The sequence below is a fragment of the Rhineura floridana genome, chromosome 5 (genome assembly GCF_030035675.1).
Source record: "Rhineura floridana isolate rRhiFlo1 chromosome 5, rRhiFlo1.hap2, whole genome shotgun sequence".
NCBI classification, from domain to species: domain Eukaryota; kingdom Metazoa; phylum Chordata; class Lepidosauria; order Squamata; family Rhineuridae; genus Rhineura; species Rhineura floridana.
This window is the reverse complement of record NC_084484.1, coordinates 127,200,954-127,220,434: the sequence shown is the minus strand read 5'-3', so window position 1 is coordinate 127,220,434 and position 19,481 is coordinate 127,200,954. Positions and strand designations below refer to the sequence as shown.

The window sequence follows — 19,481 nt, the reverse complement described above, 5'->3', positions numbered from 1 at the left end:
TGGACAGGTACGTGCAACCACTTCAGTACTTGATCCTTGCCCCTCTTGGCTTATAAAAACTAGCAAGGATGGAACAGCCAGCTGGGCCAAGGAAGTGATAAATGCCTCTTTACGAGAGGGAGTGGTCCCTGGCTGTCTGAAAGAAGCGGCGGTGAGACCACTCCTGAAAAAACCTTCCTTGGACCCAGAGGACTTTAACAACTATAGACCAGTGGCAAATGTTCCATTCTTGGGCAAAGTCCTGGAATGAGTGGTTGCTGACCAGCTCCAGGCGCTATTGGATGAAACCGATTATCTAGATCCATTTCAGTCGGGTTTCAGACCCGGTTTCGGCACTGAGACGGCCTTGGTCGCCCTGTGTGATGACCTATGTCGGGAGAGAGACAGAGGGAGTGTAACTCTGTTGATTCTCCTTGATCTCTCAGCGGCTTTTGATACCATCGACCATGGTATTCTTCTGGAGAGGCTTGCGGAGTTGGGTGTTGGAGGCACTGCTTGGCAGTGGTTCTGCTCCTACTTGGCGGGCCGTCTCCAGAAGATAATACTTGGGGAACATTGCTCGAGCCCGTGGGTTCTCCAATATGGGGTCCCGCAGGGTTCGGTCTTGTCTCCCATGCTTTTTAACATCTATATGAAGCCGTTAGGTGTGGTCATCCGGAGTTTTGGAGTGCGTTGTCATCAGTACGCTGATGACACGCAGCTCTACTTCTCCTTTTCATCTTCTTCAGGTGAGGCGGTCGATGTGCTGAACCGTTGTCTGGACGCGACAATGGACTGGATGAGAACTAACAAACTGAAACTCAATCCTGATAAGACTGAGATGCTGCTGGTGGATGGTTTCTCTGGTCAGATGGTGGATACATACCCTGTCCTGGACGGGGTTACACTCCCCCTAAAGGATCAGGTTCATAGTTTGGGAGTCGTTTTAGACTCTTCCCTGTCACTTGAGGCCCATGTAGCCTCGGTGGCACGGAATGCGTTCTACCAACTTCAGTTGGTAGCCCAGCTACGTCCCTATCTGAGTAAGGAGGACCTTACATCAGTGGTTCATGCTCTGGTAGCCTCACGTTTGGACTACTGCAACGCGCTCTACGTAGGGCTACCTTTGAAGACGGTTCAGAAGCTACAGCTGGTGCAAAATACGGCGGCCAGACTGCTAACAAGAACTAAGCAGTCTGAGCATATAACACCTGTTCTGGCTCGCTTGCACTGGCTTCCAATATGCTACCGGGCCAGATTCAAAGTGTTGGTTTTAACCTATAAAGCCTTATACGGCGCGGGACCACGATACCTGCAGGAACGCCTCTCTCGTTACGAACCAGCTCGTACACTACGGTCTACTACGAAGGCCCTCCTCCGGGTCCCGACCCATAGGGAGGCCCGGAGGGTAGTAACAAGATCTAGGGCCTTCTCAGTGGTGGCCCCCGAATTGTGGAATAGTCTCCCCGAGGAAGTACACCTGGCGCCGACACTATTATCCTTTCGGCGCCAGGTTAAAACCTTTCTCTTCTCTGAGGCATTTTAATTTATTTATGTAAATGCTGTAATTTCTATTTTAGATGGTGTATTTTTATATTTGTTATACTGACTTTGTAATTTTATTATTGTACATGTTGCTATGTTTGCCGCCCAGAGAGCTGTTTGCTAGTCGGGCGGGATATAAGCTGAATAAATAAATAAATAAAATAAAATAAATAAAACCAACACTGGATGAAAACCAACACACTCTGGCCTGAATAGGGAGGCCCCATGCTTTCTGTGGTCCTGGGGTCCTGGCTCATGAGCCACATGATTTCTAAGTAAATCGCCCTGATCTCATCAATCCACTCTGACAGCTGTTGATTAGCCCCAACACATGTCCTGCCTGGTGCAGCAAGTTAACAGGGCCAATTCATATGTTCTTGTCTGTGGTCACAAGGCCCTCAGTGACTCTACTGCCTTAGTTCCATATAAAGTAGTGTTACAACTGATTGCAATCAGATAAATAGTATAAATTCAACCTTTTTAAATAGCATGATCGACAATAAGGCAAGAGAAAATCAACTCACTTCCTAACCGCCATACATCAATCAATCAAACCATTAAACAAACCAATACAATTAAATTCCCAGCCCCCTATATAACAACTTCATCTACCTAGAGCTGGACATACATATCATTCTGTTCACTCAAAGATACCCTTACATGATCAACATGCTCACATACATCAAACACAATCAATTAATTTTTACAAGTGTAAAACTAATTATAAAACATATCCACACATAATTAAAATACACCATGTCATCAAAACATTAAAAACAGTGATTATTAAAATTTACAATGAAACAAATATCTGGCATGTTCCAGCCTCTCCTAGATGGTAGGTTATCCCATAGGGCTCCAAGGAGCCCTTTTTCTTTCTGTCCTTCACAGGCCTTCAGGTGGGTGTGCAGTGTGTCATTACCTTCAAAGGGAGGGCCACATTCACACCATACATTTGTTCCACTATTATTCCATTTTAAACAGTCATGGCTTCGCCTAAAGAATCCTGGGAAGTGTAATTTGTGAAGGGTGTCAAGGGTTGTTAGGAGACCCCTATTCCCCTCTCTGAACTGCAATTCTCAGAATGGTTTAACAGTCAATCTCTCTTTCCAATGAACTCTAGAGACTGTAGCCCTCTGAGGAGAATAAGGCTGTCCTAACAACTCTCAGCATCCTTCACAACTACACTTCCCAGGATTCTTTGGGGCAGCCATGACTGTTTAAAGTGGTATAATGGTGGAATAAATGTATGGTGTGAATGTGGCCAAGGTCCATGATCATCACCCTTATGTATGTCCAGCTGTCCCTCTCTTTCCCAGAATCCCACATGCAGATGGAATGTGCCCTTGGTGATTAATTGGCATTACACACAGGCATATTATAATGAGAACCAGAGATCTTAACATATTTACATTTAGGTATGATGGAAAATTATCTTTTGTGCAGCTATTGACAAGTCAGCTGCTTGATAAGTCTGTCTTCCTAAGGCATTACATGGCATTTTCTAGTTTGGGTGTTGTTTTTTTGTCAGTGGAAAGAAAATGCCTGTCAGGCCCCTGGAAAAAAAACCAAATTATTTGAATGAAGTCCAGAGTGCGTTTTTTTCCTCTCTCTCCCACTGTCTTTGTATCGCTTAGATGAACTTTGTCAACATTCCACTCTCCCCATGAACCAGACGCCATGAAGTCTTCATTCTTCTTCAGAGCTTCTGCTTGGCAATGGAATTTACTCACTTTTTCCTGAAGTTAATGCTATGCTCCAAAGAGCTGATGGGAAACTACCATTATGCTATGTTATTATTACTAGAATGAATTCATATGGGAATCAGCCAGAACTCCCTTAAGGTTTCATATGCTCACTGAGGGGAAACAGGTGTTTTTTTAAAAACTCTTCTTAGAAATGATGAAGTATTTATTCAGGATTTGTTCACTGGCATTTTATAGTAGGTGGCAAGATTTTATTCTTTCCCACATCCCTCAAACACCACTACCAATCTGTTTTCACAAGACTCAAAGCTCTGCATTAAACCGAGACCACCCTGTTCCATTTGCAGATGGGCTAAGCAGGACCTAGGTTAACTGATATGATGAAGCCCCCTGCAATTGAGATCCATACTCTGCTGATGGGTGCCACCTTTTAGGGAGTAGCAGGGGAGGCAATGGGACTAGCAGGGGAGGCAATGGAACTAGCAGGGGAGGCAATGGGATAAGTGGGGGGCAGTGGGACGAGCGGGAGAGGCAACGGGACGAGCGGGGGAGGCAACGGGACGAGCGGGGGCAGTGGTACGAGCAGAAGAGACAACGGGATGAGGGGGAGAGGCAACAGGACTAGCAGGGGAGGCAACGGGATGAGTGGGGGGCAGTGGGACAAACGGAGGAGACAATAGAATGAGTGGAGGAGGCAACAGGATGAGCAGAGGAGGCAACAGGATGAGCGGAGGGGGCAGCAGGACAAGTGGGCTGGGAAGAGTAACACACACACATCGTAACTCACCTCCATTCTGCTACTGCTGCCTTCTCCTCCTTTATCCTTGCCCTCCGGCGTGATCTGGCTCTCGACTTCCTCCCTTGTGCCTCCTAACACAGAGCATGAGGAAAGGAAGAGCGGCACTGTGCAGAAGCCCAGTTTGAGGTACATGTCTTTCATCTACCAATCAGAGGAGCAGAAGACTTCCCCTGCTCCCACCCATTAACATCCAAATGTAATGTGGGAAAAGTTACCATTGCTGCTAAAAAGTAGGGAAATAACTAGTTGTTCTGTTACTAGCAAAATGTAATGAAGTTACTCACTCATTACTTTAAAAAGTAATGAATTACAAGTAACTCGTTATTTCTAACGAGTTACTTCCAAGCTCTGGACCAAACCATATGTTTTTTCTCTCTGTCATTTATTACTTACTGGAATTGTGCTGGCTGTCAAAGTGAGTTTACAGGGTAGGCAGAAAAGGGTAGAGAATCTACTTAACTCTTACTCATTTCTCAAACCTCTTTCTGAAGTGAAGTCAAGTCTGTAAAGACGTTTGGAGCAACCATGTTAAAAGGCAGCAGGACATTCCAGGCAGGGGATTGCCAGCCCTGCTTGGATATGGGTATTTTTGCAGAGGATCCCTAGTCAAGCTTTACCAACAGTATAATCCAAATCGGGTTGCCAGGTCCATGGCCTGAGACTGATCCTGTATCTTTAGGAGAAGAGAAGATCAGCCAAGTGCAGGTGTTCTTGCAACCCTGTAATGGGAAAAACCACAAGGTGGAATTCTCCCTACCCCCTGCACAACTTTTAAAGATACAGAAGACCTCTTGGAGGCCGGGCCTGGCAACCAAGAGGTCTTCTGTATCTTTAAAAGTTGTGCAGGGCAAAGGGAGAATTTCACCTTATGGTTTTTCCCATTACAGTGTTGTAAGAAAACCTGCACTTGGCTGAATTTTCTCTTCTCTTAAAGATACAGAATCATTCTCAGGCCCTGAGCCTGGCAACCCTACAAAGTTCAGCTGGACCTGGGAACATCATCTTTTAGCTAAGATTTCTGTCTTCATTTCCAATCAGAGAAATTTTTGTTTGAATTGTATACTCCAAGCAACTGTGGTTGATACTTAATGTATCATGCTTAATGACATCACTAGGGCCTGCCCCCTTGACATCACTATGGCCCGCCCCTGAAATCTCAGGGTTTGGGATGCATCTCACCTGGCAACCCTAATGCATCAGATACAGGATGAATTGCCAAATTAAAGAATATGTAGCCCCCCAAGTGCACTCCCGATGCTTCCTTCCCACCCAGCTAGTAGAATACAGTGCTTTTTGAATTTGGTACCAGGAAGAAGTGCCAAATTGAAAAAAATGACAAAGTAGGAAAGGGAGAATTGGGAATGCACTTAGAATGCACTCCCAATTCTTTCTTTGCTGCAGCTGTAAATGAAGACTCTTTGCAGCTGCAGCTTGAATTAAAACCAGGACTGCATCCTGATCTAGCAAATCCCCACCCCTGAACTTACAAATCACACACTGTCATCCCAAAACATCCTTTGTTCAGTCCCTTTTTAAAATAGCCAGTGCATTAGCAGAGATTACTGAACTAGGGAGAAATAAAGAACATATGCTTGTTTTACAGTACACAGAAGGAATTTCACACACAAATTGCACTTGGACTATTAGGCACAATGTTCATATAATCCTATCATTGACAATTGCCTGTACCCCAGGACAACAGTCAAACCAATTTGGATGCAATTTAGCCAGATGGACACACTTTATTTACATGAGGCATGAATGCTAGAAGCTGTATTTCTTACTTAAAATCTATTACGATTGATTTCTCTCTGTGAACATGTACCTAAAATGAAGTGCTTATGGTAGTCTTGCTCAGTATTCAGTTAACATACAAAATAAGAAATAACCATACTGGACAAGTTTGGGGCTGAAACCATCCATAAGGATAACATTTTATTATAATTTTACACAAGGACTTCAATTTTCTGCCATTTTATATGAATCTGTTTAAGGAAAATCAACATTTTATTCTTGAATACAAATAGGCATTCTTTAGATACAAAGATGAATATTGTTTGTGGTTAAAAATTCCAATATTTTAAAATTTTGTTTATCCTGAAATATTTATATCACATCATTTGTGTGGTCAAGGCAGCTCATAACAGGATTTTGAAAACAAAGGGTTAGATCCACACTGGCAAAAGCAATCCCTGAGTGGGAGGTGTTGCTGGGGGCAACAGGGAGAAGGGAGAATCAGCAGGGGGGGGCAACGGCATCTGTTCACTGGATCAAAAGCTGTCTGTGTATGGAATGAGCCCTTTTGTCTGTGGAAAGTAAAGTGGATCCAACACCAAAATTTAAAAATCAGCATCATAGAACAGAACAAATTAATAGAACATCAGTGGCAACATAACAATGTACAGTAATCCAAAAGCTCCCTTACAAATGGAGGTCTTGTGTAATTTTCTGAACACTAGCAAAGATGTGTTCTGGCCTCCTTTTTCTGGGAAACTGTTTTACAATCCTACAACAGTTACTGAGAATGCCGTGAAAATCTTGTAGGGGTGCCTTTGCCCTCTAAAATCGTGGCACACAAGGTTGAGCACTCAGTAAAGAGCACATACAGGAAGAGCTGGTCTTGAAGCTATAGAAGTTCCAAGCTGTGAAGGGCTTAAAAATGTAGGGCCAACAGCTTGCACTAGTTCCAAAAACTTACAAGCAGCCAGTGCAGTCACTACACTTTTAAAAGTGTGCATTCTGGTGAATTCCGCACCAGCTGACACTTCTAAGTTATTTGAAAGAGTAGTCCTATATGCAGTGCATTGCAATAAACAGTCCACGAGAGAATGGAGCTTCTGTATTAGTTGTAACTGGCTGTAAATGACCTGTGCATTTTGGAGCACCCCAAACTCTTGAACCTGTGCTGATGAGTTAATAGCACCCCTTTCTAGAACTCCATCCAGACAATTTCTTCTCACTACTATCATCACCTCTGTCTAAATCCTCTGGATTCACCTTCAGCTTGTACAACCTTGTCTACTTGATCATGGCTTGTAGATACCAGTTTAGGATTGAGACAGTGGTTCCCAGTTAACAAAATTTAGAGCTGGATATTATCAGCTTATTGATATCTGATTCTAAAGCTCCAGATGAGAGCTAGTCTCTAGCCCTTGTGGATCCAGAGATAGAAGGTAGAAGTGGAAGCAGTTTTCTGCCCTTTTTGCCCAGAATTTCAATGCAAAGTATTTAGAGTTTTCACCATAGAGATGACCAGGGCTTTAGAGTGACACCAGTCTCCATCCATAAAGCCCATAAGCCTACGTCACTTCCTTGCTTTTTCTTTGTTTGCATGCAACATCGAAGGCCCTCCTCCGGGTCCCGACTCATAGAGAGGCTCGGAGGATGACGACAAGATCTAGGGCCTTCTCAGTGGTGGCCCCCGAACTATGGAACAGTCTCCCTGACAAGGTGCACCTGGCGCCAACATTGCTTTCTTTTCGGCGCCGGGTTAAAACGTACCTCTTTTCCCAGACATTTTAATATATTTTAGTATATTTATAACACTCTGGTATACTAAATTAATTGTGTAATATGTTTTTAGCTTTGAGAATTGTTATTATGTGTGTGGTAATTATTATGTGATTTTATCTTATTGTATTTTTATATTTATGTTGTTCACCGCCCAGAGAGCCGTTGGCTGTGGGCGGTATAGAAACTGAATAAATAAATAAATAAATATAATATCACACCAATGATCTACATAGACTTTGATTCGTAGTTTATAATAACATTCTCCTGTGTAGTACACTGTTACAAACTGCACTGATCACATATTATAGCCATTCTTCCCCTGTGTTTTCCTATAGGTTTTTTTAAATGGAGCTAAAAAGATGAGGAGTAAATATTAAATGTAGAGGGACAAAATATATCTTTTTAGAGAAACAGAATAAATGTGTAGATTACTGTAGCAGAATATATTACCAGATTGTCTCTTTAGATGTACTTTTAAATGTACCTTAGATTTGCTTTTTGAGACTAGTAAACTTGTATCATTTACAGTGCAATCCAATACATGTCTACCCAAGTAAGCTCCATTGGATTCAATGTGATTTACTCCCCGGTAAGTGTGTATTGGATTGCAGCCTTAATTATCTTTTATGTTTGTTAGATTTTCTATCTATATTTTTTTTAAAAAGAGATATGTGGAGTAATTCAAATAGATTTTGTTCATTTTCTTTTACTGCCTCATGCTGAGGATATGATCAGAATTTCCCATAGCCCTGGAATATATTGTTATTGTTCCCAGTTAAGGCTATTCTGCCTGCCTCATTTAGCATAGATGTTCAGTGTAAAGTTTCATAAGTCAGTGAGAGATATTTCATATATTTTACAGTCTTCTGTACAGACCAACATCACGGTATTGCAATACAGAATTAGTAAGCTACAAGAGATGTTAAAGAACTATAAGGAACAAAATCAGCAGGAAAATGTTATTTACAAAGTTGGACCAGCACAATGGATTTAGATCTAGAACTTATAATATTTCTAACATTATTATCTGAATTTTGACTTGTTTTTAACAGTGGAAGGGCAGGATATAAATCCTCTTAATAAATAAATATTACATAGTTTTGGAAACTAAAGACTAGGCATTTAAGGCTGAAAATGTAAGGTTTTTTAAAAAAAGATTCCTCATATTCTTCCCCAGTTTTTGGTGGTAATTACTAGGCACATAAACAACACAACTGGACAGTGCAACCATTAATATACTTAATTTACATAATTGCATAATATACAAATTAGCCTGCCCAGGTTTGTGGAACTGGAATATGGCAACCCTAGTTTTTCATCACCTGCTACCTGATTCTTTTTAATGGGACTTGCCAGAGATTGAACTTCTTTCTGCATGTAAAGTTTGTATTCAACCACTGAGCTGTGGCCCATCCCATGATCAAGAATCAGATGCTTTGGAAGAAAATAGCCCTGCAGTCTTATAGTACTTTTATTTACAAGTATTTATGGCTAGCAGACATTATGGGGATACAACATCAAATATTTTTATATCCCCTCCACCCAAAAAAAAATCATAGAAGTCCTATGTATTACAGGTAGATTCTGTATGGCTGAGGACAGAGATGTTTTAATGGCTTCTTACTACACCTACCTGCCTTATCTGTGATAGTCCCCATCAGCTAGCAGCATCTAATATAGAAGGGAAGGCAATTCCTTCATGCCCACAAAAATGACTTGCAGTATGAAAGCAAGCAGGAAGAGGGAAAGAAGTACAACTATTATTTATTTATTACATTTATATACCACATTTTCTCCCAAGGAACTCAAAATGGTGTACATGGTTCTGTCCTCTCCATTTTGTCCTCACAACAACCCTGTGAGATAGATTAGGCTGAGAGACAGTGAGTGCTCCAAGGTCACCCAGTGAACTTCATTGCTGAGTGAGGATTTCAACCCTGGTCTCCCAGGTCCAACACTCTAACCCAGCCTTTCCCAACTAGTGGGCCACCAGATGTTGTTCGACTACAACTCCCATCAGCCTCAGTCAGCATTGCCAATGGTCAGGAAAGATGAGAATTGTGGTCCAACAACATCTGGTGGCCCACTAGTTGGGAAAGGCTGCTCTAACCATTACATCACACTGGCTCTCCCAAGTGAGAGAGAGGAGAAGCTCCGGTGCTTGCTGGAAGAGGTTGTTTATTTTGCTCAATGCATTTTGGTGTAGAAACTCTTTCATCAGGAGCTACAAAGATAGAGCCCGACATTATAAGAAAAATTCTGAAAAACAAAAACCATACTAAGTTAGAACATATGTATATTAAAAATATACAAGTACAAATTAAAAGCGTACATAGTTATAAACGATATCAAACTATTTTTATTTATTTTGAAGAACATTCTTGTAATCTTAATGTAGTAGAATAGATAAAAAGAAATAATCAGGGCTAAAATACATACCAAAAAAAAGAAATGAAAGCATTTCTAAGATCTGTTTATCTCTGAATCTATAGTCTCACACTAAATACTACTTAAGCTTTGTTTTTCTGATGAGAAGGATTCACAATATATCGTTAAAGTATCACGTAATACATTATAGAATACAACAAAACATCTCCTGAACAAGGTATGCTGATGACATACTAATATGTCAGTGTCATCATGTTATCACCCCAGATGATGATGATTTAGTATAATATATAGTGAGAGACTGATGACCCAATATTTTATTCAAAGAATTATACATGCATATAAAACTGGAAGGAGGCTTGGCTGATTTATAGGTCGAAAGATACCTTGATTCTGTATCTAGAGAATGCTTCCATAGTACAACATCCCAAGGTGCTGGAAAACATTTTAGAGGCCCATGCAATACTGTAACAAGGTGTATTGCATTAACTGGATCCTAAGTTGCTATAAATCAGACCAATCTCTGCTGACCTCTGCAGCACGCATTAATCTGCAGTAGCAGCCAATATAGCCCAATATAGCAATATTGAATAATGACAAAAGAGCATTGATTAAAAGTTACCCTGTGCTTCTGAGATGGATTCATGTCGAAATGATTATTTAATCCACATTTTAACCTCAGCTCCATGCCAACATTTTCATAATCAAATATATGATCACAAATTGCAAGTGCCTTCTTCAGTGAACTACAATATTTGCCCCTTTGCAAATAGAAACCAGCATCAGTGTTTGTGGCTCAGTAGACTGGATGTAAGACACATTTTATATATGACTCCGGATATGTTGATGTGTTATACAAAATGGAGACATGGAACTCTTAAGGCTTTGCTATGCGCAACCATTCCATTGTCTTAGACAATTCACTGATGGGGACAATGAACTCTATGAAGTAGCCGGCTATTCCAATCAATTGGAATGAGTGTCAAACCCCTTTAGGGGACTGAAACTGATTTTTCCAGGTTGAGTCTGGTGGAATATGTGAAACAGGAGCAGGAAAGCAGTAGATCTGGATTTTGAGGGACTGGGCTGATGTTGTGAATCTGGCATTGTCTGTGGACTTGATGCAAAATCCCAGAATATCTGCTCAACTTGTACATTGGTTATTTTATGCCAATATGTGATAAGCCTCCAGTCATCTTATCTCTCCTCCAAAGGAAAACTGTTTTGTAAATGTTAGTCTGTACCTTCCCACTATTTAGGGGACAGAGAGAATAAAAGAAAATCTTACCAGTACCTTCATTCATGTAGACTAATGTTGCAACCCAGTATATGTCTATTCAGAAGTAAGTTCCATTGGGTTCAATGGGACCTACTCCCAGGTAAGTGTGTATTGGCTTATAGATGAAGACTGCAGTCCTAACTCTGCTTACCTGGGAGTAAGTCCTATTGAATTCAATAGGATCTACATCTGAGGAGACATGATTAGGATTGTACTGTAAGTTAACAATTACAATGGCATCCATGGAATGTAAATTTGGTCCATTGTATTTCTCACTTGTACAGAATATTTCAAAGTAAAAATAAGAACAAACAGAACTGGTAATGTTTCTCATTGATACCTACCTCTATAGTTCACATAGCTGAGGTTTTACAGGATGATGTATGTTCACAGTCTATTGACTCGGGCAAATACAACCTGCTAGACTGCCTGTGATTTATGGTTCTATTATTATAACTGTAATTCTGGTTACAAAACTGGCTTGGGGTTCTCTCATGTAGAATAAAGCTATAGTAATGTCCTGACATTCTTTAGGTTTTAAAACTTGGACATATCCTTTGTATGACGACACTGAAAAACAGATAATGTGATAGTGCTGCTAACTATCTCCCACTTAGCAACTTGCAACGTTTGACCTGGTAATTTTTCATTTAATTTTCATTTAATTTTCTTCCACCTTTCTGAATATACTTTATATATACATATATATTTTAATGAACTCCAAAGAAATGTATGGAGAATATGTTTCTGCAGAGAAAATGAGGTAATTTCAGTGTAAGAAAGAAAGAAAATTGTGGAAAGTTTAGTATGCGAGTAAGGCGCAGCAGAATATTTGTCCATATATTTCCCAGAGTTGTAGACCTGCCATCAACTAATATTCTTGATGCCATACATCTCCCCTTCAAATTTAAATCACTCACCCTTGACACTACTGCCATTTGCTGCATCCCTACTACAATTGCTCTACAGATCTGACAGCTCACAGAGTTTGTTGACATGTGATGGCTGTTAGATATTAATAGATGTAATTGCTGTGACCACTAGGTAACTGAAGATATGGGCACATGAGCAACAGTGGAACAGGGTCAGAGTGACCTAAATCTTCCTCTTTCTCATGTTTTACGTTGCAGGTATGCATCTGTAAAATAAAAACTGAAAATTAAAACATTACTTAGGGAGCAATCTAACCCAAGGTGTGCCCAGATGAATGGAGTTTGGAATAGGTGGATGTCCAGCTGAGCTCAGCTGGTACTATGCTGGCTGAAGTCCCTAATCCCAGCTCAGCCAGAGATACACCAGTGTAAATTCTTCATTCCAGTTCAGCCACAGCAGGCTGAGCTGAGGGTGGGGAAAGTCCCCAAAGGGGCCATTCCAGGGGAGTGGCAGGGTGGTGGTAGGATGGGCAGGGGGACAGTTAACCCAATCCAAATTCTTTTCAGCTTGTTCATGTGACCTAGCAATTCAGTGGAAGTTAAATTGGCAAAAAGAGTGGTGTAAGTAAAATTCTATTTTAAAGGCTTGCTTTCCCTCTACCATGCTTAGGCCAGCTCAGCAGGCATGGGCCATGCTCCTGAATGGAGTCTGTAATAGAGGTAACTTAGACTCGCGTAATTTAATCCGGCATAAATTATGCTGGTTTCCTATAATATGGATTGCTGTGCCTGATTAATTAAATTGTTAACAGACATTATGACACTTTGTTTCAAGATTTTGCTGCCCTGGGCTCCTGCCAGGAGGAAGGGCAGGAAATAAATCAAATAATAAATAAATAAATAAGATTTTTATCTATGCCAGGGGTGGCCACTCCGTGGCTCTCCAGATGCTGCTGAACTACAGCTCCCATCTGTCTCAGCCAACACAGCTCATGGTCAGGGATGATGGGAGCTGTAGTCCAGCAGCATCTGGAGAGCCACAGAGTAGCCACCCCTGATCTATGCTATTACTGTCACACCACTAGTGGGGTACCTCTCACTGAAGGAAGGCTCTTTGATCTAGTAGATGCTGCTACCGGTGCAAAATTGGGAGGGAAATGGCACATGCCCCTAGGACAGTAAGGGCTCATCCAGACGACTGCAAAATGTGTGACACGCGCGCTATGTGTGTTTATTACTTTTCGGTCGTCCAAATGACGTCGTGCGCTGTTACGCATTTTCGCGGGTTAAATCCGCTCCTTCCAATACCGGCAAAAATGCGATTTGCTTTTTTAAACCGGTAATCATCTGCTGCAACATTAGGGGCTCGGATGCAAAACCGCGGTTTATAGAGATGTAGGCAGTCCATAGGCGGACCTTGGGCGTGTCCCAGTACCCCTTCTGTCTTTACCATCCATTCATGGATTTTCACTTGTGCGCATGTGCGCGAATGTGCTTGGAAAAGCCCGGGAAACTGAACCAATCAGAGCCACAGGATGTTACGTTGTATTTCTCAGATGCAGAAATGTGCATTTCCGCATTTGCATACAAGGAGGTACTGCAGTTTATGCAGCCACGTTGTAGGTAGGGGAGAAAGAAGTGGTGGTTGCCAGCCTAATTCATCTTTCCACTTCTGCACAAGCTAGCGAGGGGTGGCAGGTCGCAGTGGACCGCTGGCCAGCTGGTCATCAGCCGCAGCTCGGGTCACTGCACTGCCCAGGCTGATGGAAGCCAGGGGTAGTAGCCATGACAAAAGGCTGGGGGGGGCCAAGCAGCCCACCAGCTGATTGCCGGCCACCTCACAGCTGATTTGTTTGCTGCACTGTTGCCTCCTTTGCTTCATGCTGGCTCCAGGGCGAAGGAGATCGGCACAGATCTGGCCCTGAACACCACGCTGTACTGGGCTTTTAAGATCTTTTAGGGTTTTTTTTCCCCTTTTCTCTATCCCGCCCCTTTCAAATTATTTTGCCCCTCTTAAGGATGAAAGAAGGAAGTTTTTTCTCTCTCTGCAGAGCTGCAGAGCTGCTGCTACTGCCTGCTTGTTAATTTCACATTGAAGTGGAAAGATAATGATCCGATCCCTTTATGTGCATTCCGCAGAGCTGCTGCTGCTGCTGCTGCTTGTTAATTTTGGAGTGAGCAGAAACATTGTATCGAAGGATAATGAGCCCATCCCTTTAAGTGCATTCTGCAGAGGGGCTGCTGCTACTGCTGCTACTACTGCTTGTCAATTTCACATTGAAGTGTAAACAGTTGCAAAGTATAAGGATCCCATCCCTTCATGCAAGAACTAATGTTCTCTTTCGCTGCTTGATGTTTAACTCTTATGGCAGCTTGAATTCATGAAAGGGAAATATAGTTATGTACAATGCAATAGGAACCCAAATAGTAGCTGGATATAAGCTCTTATTGCATGCAGGTTTTTTCTTTTTTTAAATGTATCTCCAGAAACGTTAACATGCGTAAAGGTAGAAAAGCATACAGTTGGTTTTGCAAAATATCGCAAATATGAGCTAACAGAAATACAAAAATACAAATGCTCCAGAGTGGTGAGCGGCAAAGAACTCCATTACAGCCACAGGAAATTCAAACTTTCGTGCTCGCATTTTGTGCTTCGTTGCAAAGGAGGAGAGGAGCACATGTCATTTTTTGTGGACCAATTGGCTGATAGGGGGTGGTCTTACAGGAGGAGCTGGGAAAAAGCGAAAAGAATATACGGATCTTCCTGCTGCGTGTGCGGGCACAAAAAAAAGTGGTTTTTTTTATCAGGAAAGAGTGAATAACAGGCAAAGTGAGGACTGTCAGATGACAAACCGAATATGGAAAACGTGGAATATCCCGCTCCGTTTGGATGAGCCCTAAGTGTCATTATTTGCCGGCTGAGTTGAATTAGTTTACAGCAGCAATAAAGAATAACAGATAACAGGGGTCAGTAGCTGGGTCGTAAACTTATCAGGTTTGAGGAGGAGAAGCAGCCAGCAAACACAGCAAGTGTTGAATGAGGTTGCAAGAGCCAAGACACTGTGGAACAGATGAGTCTCTGGGTAGTACTACAGATCCAATCAGGCAGGGTGGGGGTTGAAGGCACAGGATCATGAGCAGGGTTGGTGACTATCAGACACAAGGGTCCGACATTTCCAGCAAGAGCACAAGCCACTCGCTGCCTTTTAAGCTCATCATCTGAGGCCAGGTGTTTGCAATCAGACTTCCCTCTTGCTACAGCTTGTGGTTCTTAAATGGGCCAACTGCCTTCGTTGTTCCAACACCTGTTTGCGTCTCGTCTCTGCTGGAGTCGGAGTAGCGTCCTGGTCACTCCCTGAATCTGATAGGAGGGCTCCAGCAGGGTCCTACTCCTTGTCTGATGGCAAAGAATCTTGAGTTGCCTCTCTGCTCGTCCCTCTGAGGTCTCCCATTCCTCTTCATCCTCTGATGAGTCCTCCGAGTGAGGCATTTCAGAGAAATGGGTGCAGGGGATAAGAGTTATGATGAATGGGAAAAAAACTGCTCTGGGCTTCTATTCTGCTCAGTTAGCACCAAAAGTCACAGAAACTAAGTGCAAAACTGATCTGATAAGAGTGGATGTGTCAGCATGTTGCACGAAGTCAGAAGGACATGAAAATCCAGCATTCTTCAAGCAAGCACCATTAGCAGAACTACCAAAGAGCACAGAACAGACAAGAACAAGATGATACATTATTACTTCAACATACCTTCCCCAATGCACTATAATTGGAGAGCCCTGGTAAAACCATTCTCTCCAATTAGAAGCTAGATCTATCAGTCAGAAAAGAGCTCTCCCTCACCTCTCTTCTTACCCTGGTGTTTTCCTTATATGACAAAATTTGGGGTGAAATATTTCAGTTTTTGCAGACATGCTGCCTGAAGCATTTTTTTTTACATCTGAATCTCCAAAGCTTCCCAAAGCACTTTAGACATCCCCACTTCAGCTCAGGGTGCTTCAGAGATATCTTGCTTCAGTTCTTAATTCAGGATTCATTCATATCTTTTGCACATCCTAGGATTACCCACATTTCACCGTACATGTGTTTTGCCAATTCACTGTGCTAATGTTTGTGAACTTCTTTTCAGGTTCACAAAACCAACAATAAGCAGCTGAAGTATCAGTTTTGGTTATACTGGTCCAGCACTTGCTCTTTCCACCCTAACCATCAGGGAGGAAGTGTTGGAGAGTTGCAATCTGGAATTAAAGAGACTGAACTCTTAGAACAAACCAAATCTGTGGTTTATTTCCATCATTTATCTTTAGAACAATGTGACCTTTTCCCAACCTGTAAGGCTTGTAGGCTTGTGGCTTAAAAGTTTCATTTCAGTACATGGTCCTGCTGAAAAATTGTGTTGCTCTGCCTGAGTGATCTGGCACTCCACTTACTCATTAGATAAGGAGTTTGTGGCAGCACATAGTGGCATCTTGTCTCTGAGCTGCAATCAAGAATAATTCAGGAGGCAATAGATGAAAACAGACTATATCATAAGCATTTGAATAGTACCATTACTGCTGTGTTGTAACAGGAAAACAAAATTAGGATTTCCCCAAGCTCATTATAAATTTAAGAAACGAGGTAAAAATGCAGCATGGCTGCAAAAAGCAAGGCAAAAATGCTTGCTCATGTAAAGTCTTACCATATGAGGATAGTGACAGTTTTGATCAATTGGCTGTAGAAATTACATGTTGATAACAATGGATATTTATTTTAATTTGGTGATGGAGCACATTATATCCAATAGAGTTTAATAAATATTTTTCATTATATCAATATTATCAGAAAGAGATGCCCAGCAGGGCTAGAGTTTTTTATTACTTTCATTGGGCACTAGAAATATTATTTTAGCTGTGCAGAAGCAAATGTGTACTTCTATTATTCATGAACAGATATTATTTAGTCTCAGCCTTTCACTTATCTATACACAAAGTGTAAAATATTTTTTGCATAAAATATACTTTACAAAAGTAATTAAGTAATGAAATTTCCCATTCCTGTGCATATAATGGCTTACACAAGAAATTTATTATCTGCATAACAATGTAATTTCCCTTCACCATTAGCAGTAACACAAGAGATTGTCTTATGTCACAATGTGGAACATGAAGAGATGTACCTCTCTGAACTATTAATTTATTTATTAAATTTGTATCCTGCCCTTCCTCCCAGTAGAAGCCCGGGGTGGCAAACAAAAACACTATAAAACATCATAAAAACAAACATTAAAATATATTTAAACAAAACATATTTAAAAGCATATTAAAATAAAACATCTTTAAAAGCATATTAAAAATCAATTCCAACACAGATACAGATTGGGATAAGGTCTCTACTTAAAAGGCTTGTTGAAAGAGGAAGGTTTTCAGTATGTGCCAAAAAGATAACAGATATGGCACCTATCTAATATTTAAGGGGAAGGAATTCCAAAAGGTAAGTGCCACTACACTAAAGGTCTGCTTCCTATATTGTGCGGAACAGACCTCTTGATAAGATGGTATCTACAGGAGGCCCTCACCTGCAGACCATAGTGATCGACTATATAAGGGGTAAGACGATCTTTCAAGTATCCTGGTCCCACGCTGCACAGGGCTTTGTATACCAAAACTAGAACCTTAAACTTAGCCTAGTAGCTAATGGCCAGCCAGTGTAATTCTTTCAGCATTTGGGTAACATGTTGGCAATACCCTGCCCCAGTGAGCAGTTGCGCCACCACATTTTACACCAGCTGCAGCTTCTGGACCAACCTCAGGGGCAGCCCCACATAGAGCGCATTACAGTAATCCAGCCTGGCGGTTGCCAGTGCATGGACAACAATGGTCAGGCTATCTCAGTCCAGAAACGGCTGCAGCTGTCTTACCAGCCGCAGCTGGTAAAAGGCACTCCTAGCCACTGAGGTCATCTAGGTCTCTAGCGACAAAGATGGATCCAGGAGGACTCCCAGACTAAGGACCTGCTCTGAAACCTTGATAATGATAAATGTTAAAGAAAATAATAATTTCCACCCACTTCAATCAGCTTTGTGTGCTTTGTTTCTGCAGTTCATCTCATTATATTGGATAAGCTTTCAGATGTGGCTTAAACATCATTAAAGATCTCGCAAGATTTGGTCTGATTATATGAATGTTAAAGAATATAAAATGCTCTAGCTGTGATACTATTCTAGCAGTGTCGAATTAGTAAATCAGATTACAAGGGAAAGCTGATATTTCTATCAGTGGCCAAATATATACTCCCATCTATTTCTACACGCATTTTTAGACTATTCAGTAGACAATAGAATGTTGGCTGTCACAACTATATATTGAGTATTTTTCAACATGTTTTCTAGGGTGGAAAGATTCCCATCAGATGGACAGCTCCTGAAGCTATAGCCTACAGGAAGTTCTCTTCAGCAAGCGATACATGGAGTTATGGGATTGTCATGTGGGAAGTAATGTCATATGGAGAAAGACCATATTGGGAAATGTCTAACCAGGATGTAAGTATTTTGAGGCAAAATCTATTAGTTTCTATGCATGTTCTTTAAAGTGGTTGTGCTTACCACATTGTGATTGAACTGAATACATTCTAAGTAAGGCCTTTGGTATATCTAACTTGGAATAACCATATTATTGGCAGTGGGCCAAAAAAAGATGATTATTGAGCATGTATGACTCCATGTTGCATTGTGGTCATTGTAAATAATTATGCAAGCATTCATAGAACTCTTAACTCCCAGCAGACTGGAAAGGAAGCTTGTGATAAAATTCACTAATAGGCAAAAAACATTGCGGTTTAAGAACATACCTATAGCCCACAGCTATATCTATCAAACTTTAAAAAGCAGGGAAATTGTGCAGCTATAGTGAATGCACCAGGGGAGCAGGGGACCTAAACTCCTCTCTGAGATATTGTACTGCCCTATAAATTGGGTTGGTCTTTCACAGTCCACTTCCTGTGTAGCTTGGAAGAATTGGGTAACATGTGCCTCTGGGCATATGGTGAGTAGTGGCAACACCTGCCATCTCCAAAGATGGAGAATTATATTTTTGTATGTTTGTTGGTGTTCTTCTTACTTCCTGTGTTACTACTGTTTCTACAGAGAATCTAAACTAGAAAAGTTTATTTCCCTCATTATTCATCGTAGAAATCTGTATCAAATTTATTTTTATTAATTTCAAAGCCTTTTTATTGGTCAGTGTCATATGATGGTGAAGACAGCATTTTTTGTGTTCCAAATTGGAGGTTATGTTCTATTTCTATTTTGGGTGCATTAACAGCGGAATCTGAAACTGCAGTTTGATGTAAAATCAGACTGATTCCAATATGTTGCTACTTCAGCAATGACTCTAGCTGTTAGAAAAAAGAGGATGCGTGTTT

At 41.3% G+C, this 19,481-nt stretch overlaps 1 protein-coding gene across 1 annotated transcript in view; it reads left to right on the top strand.

Annotated features, from left to right (window-relative positions):
• The window catches only part of EPHA6 (EPH receptor A6), a 786,690-nt gene that overhangs the window by 725,086 nt on the left and 42,123 nt on the right, over nt 1–19,481 (top strand). Inside the window, exon 14 of the mRNA XM_061628042.1 lies at nt 18,451–18,600. Coding sequence (XP_061484026.1) covers nt 18,451–18,600 — 150 coding nt within the window. The remainder of the gene's footprint in view (nt 1–18,450; nt 18,601–19,481) is intronic.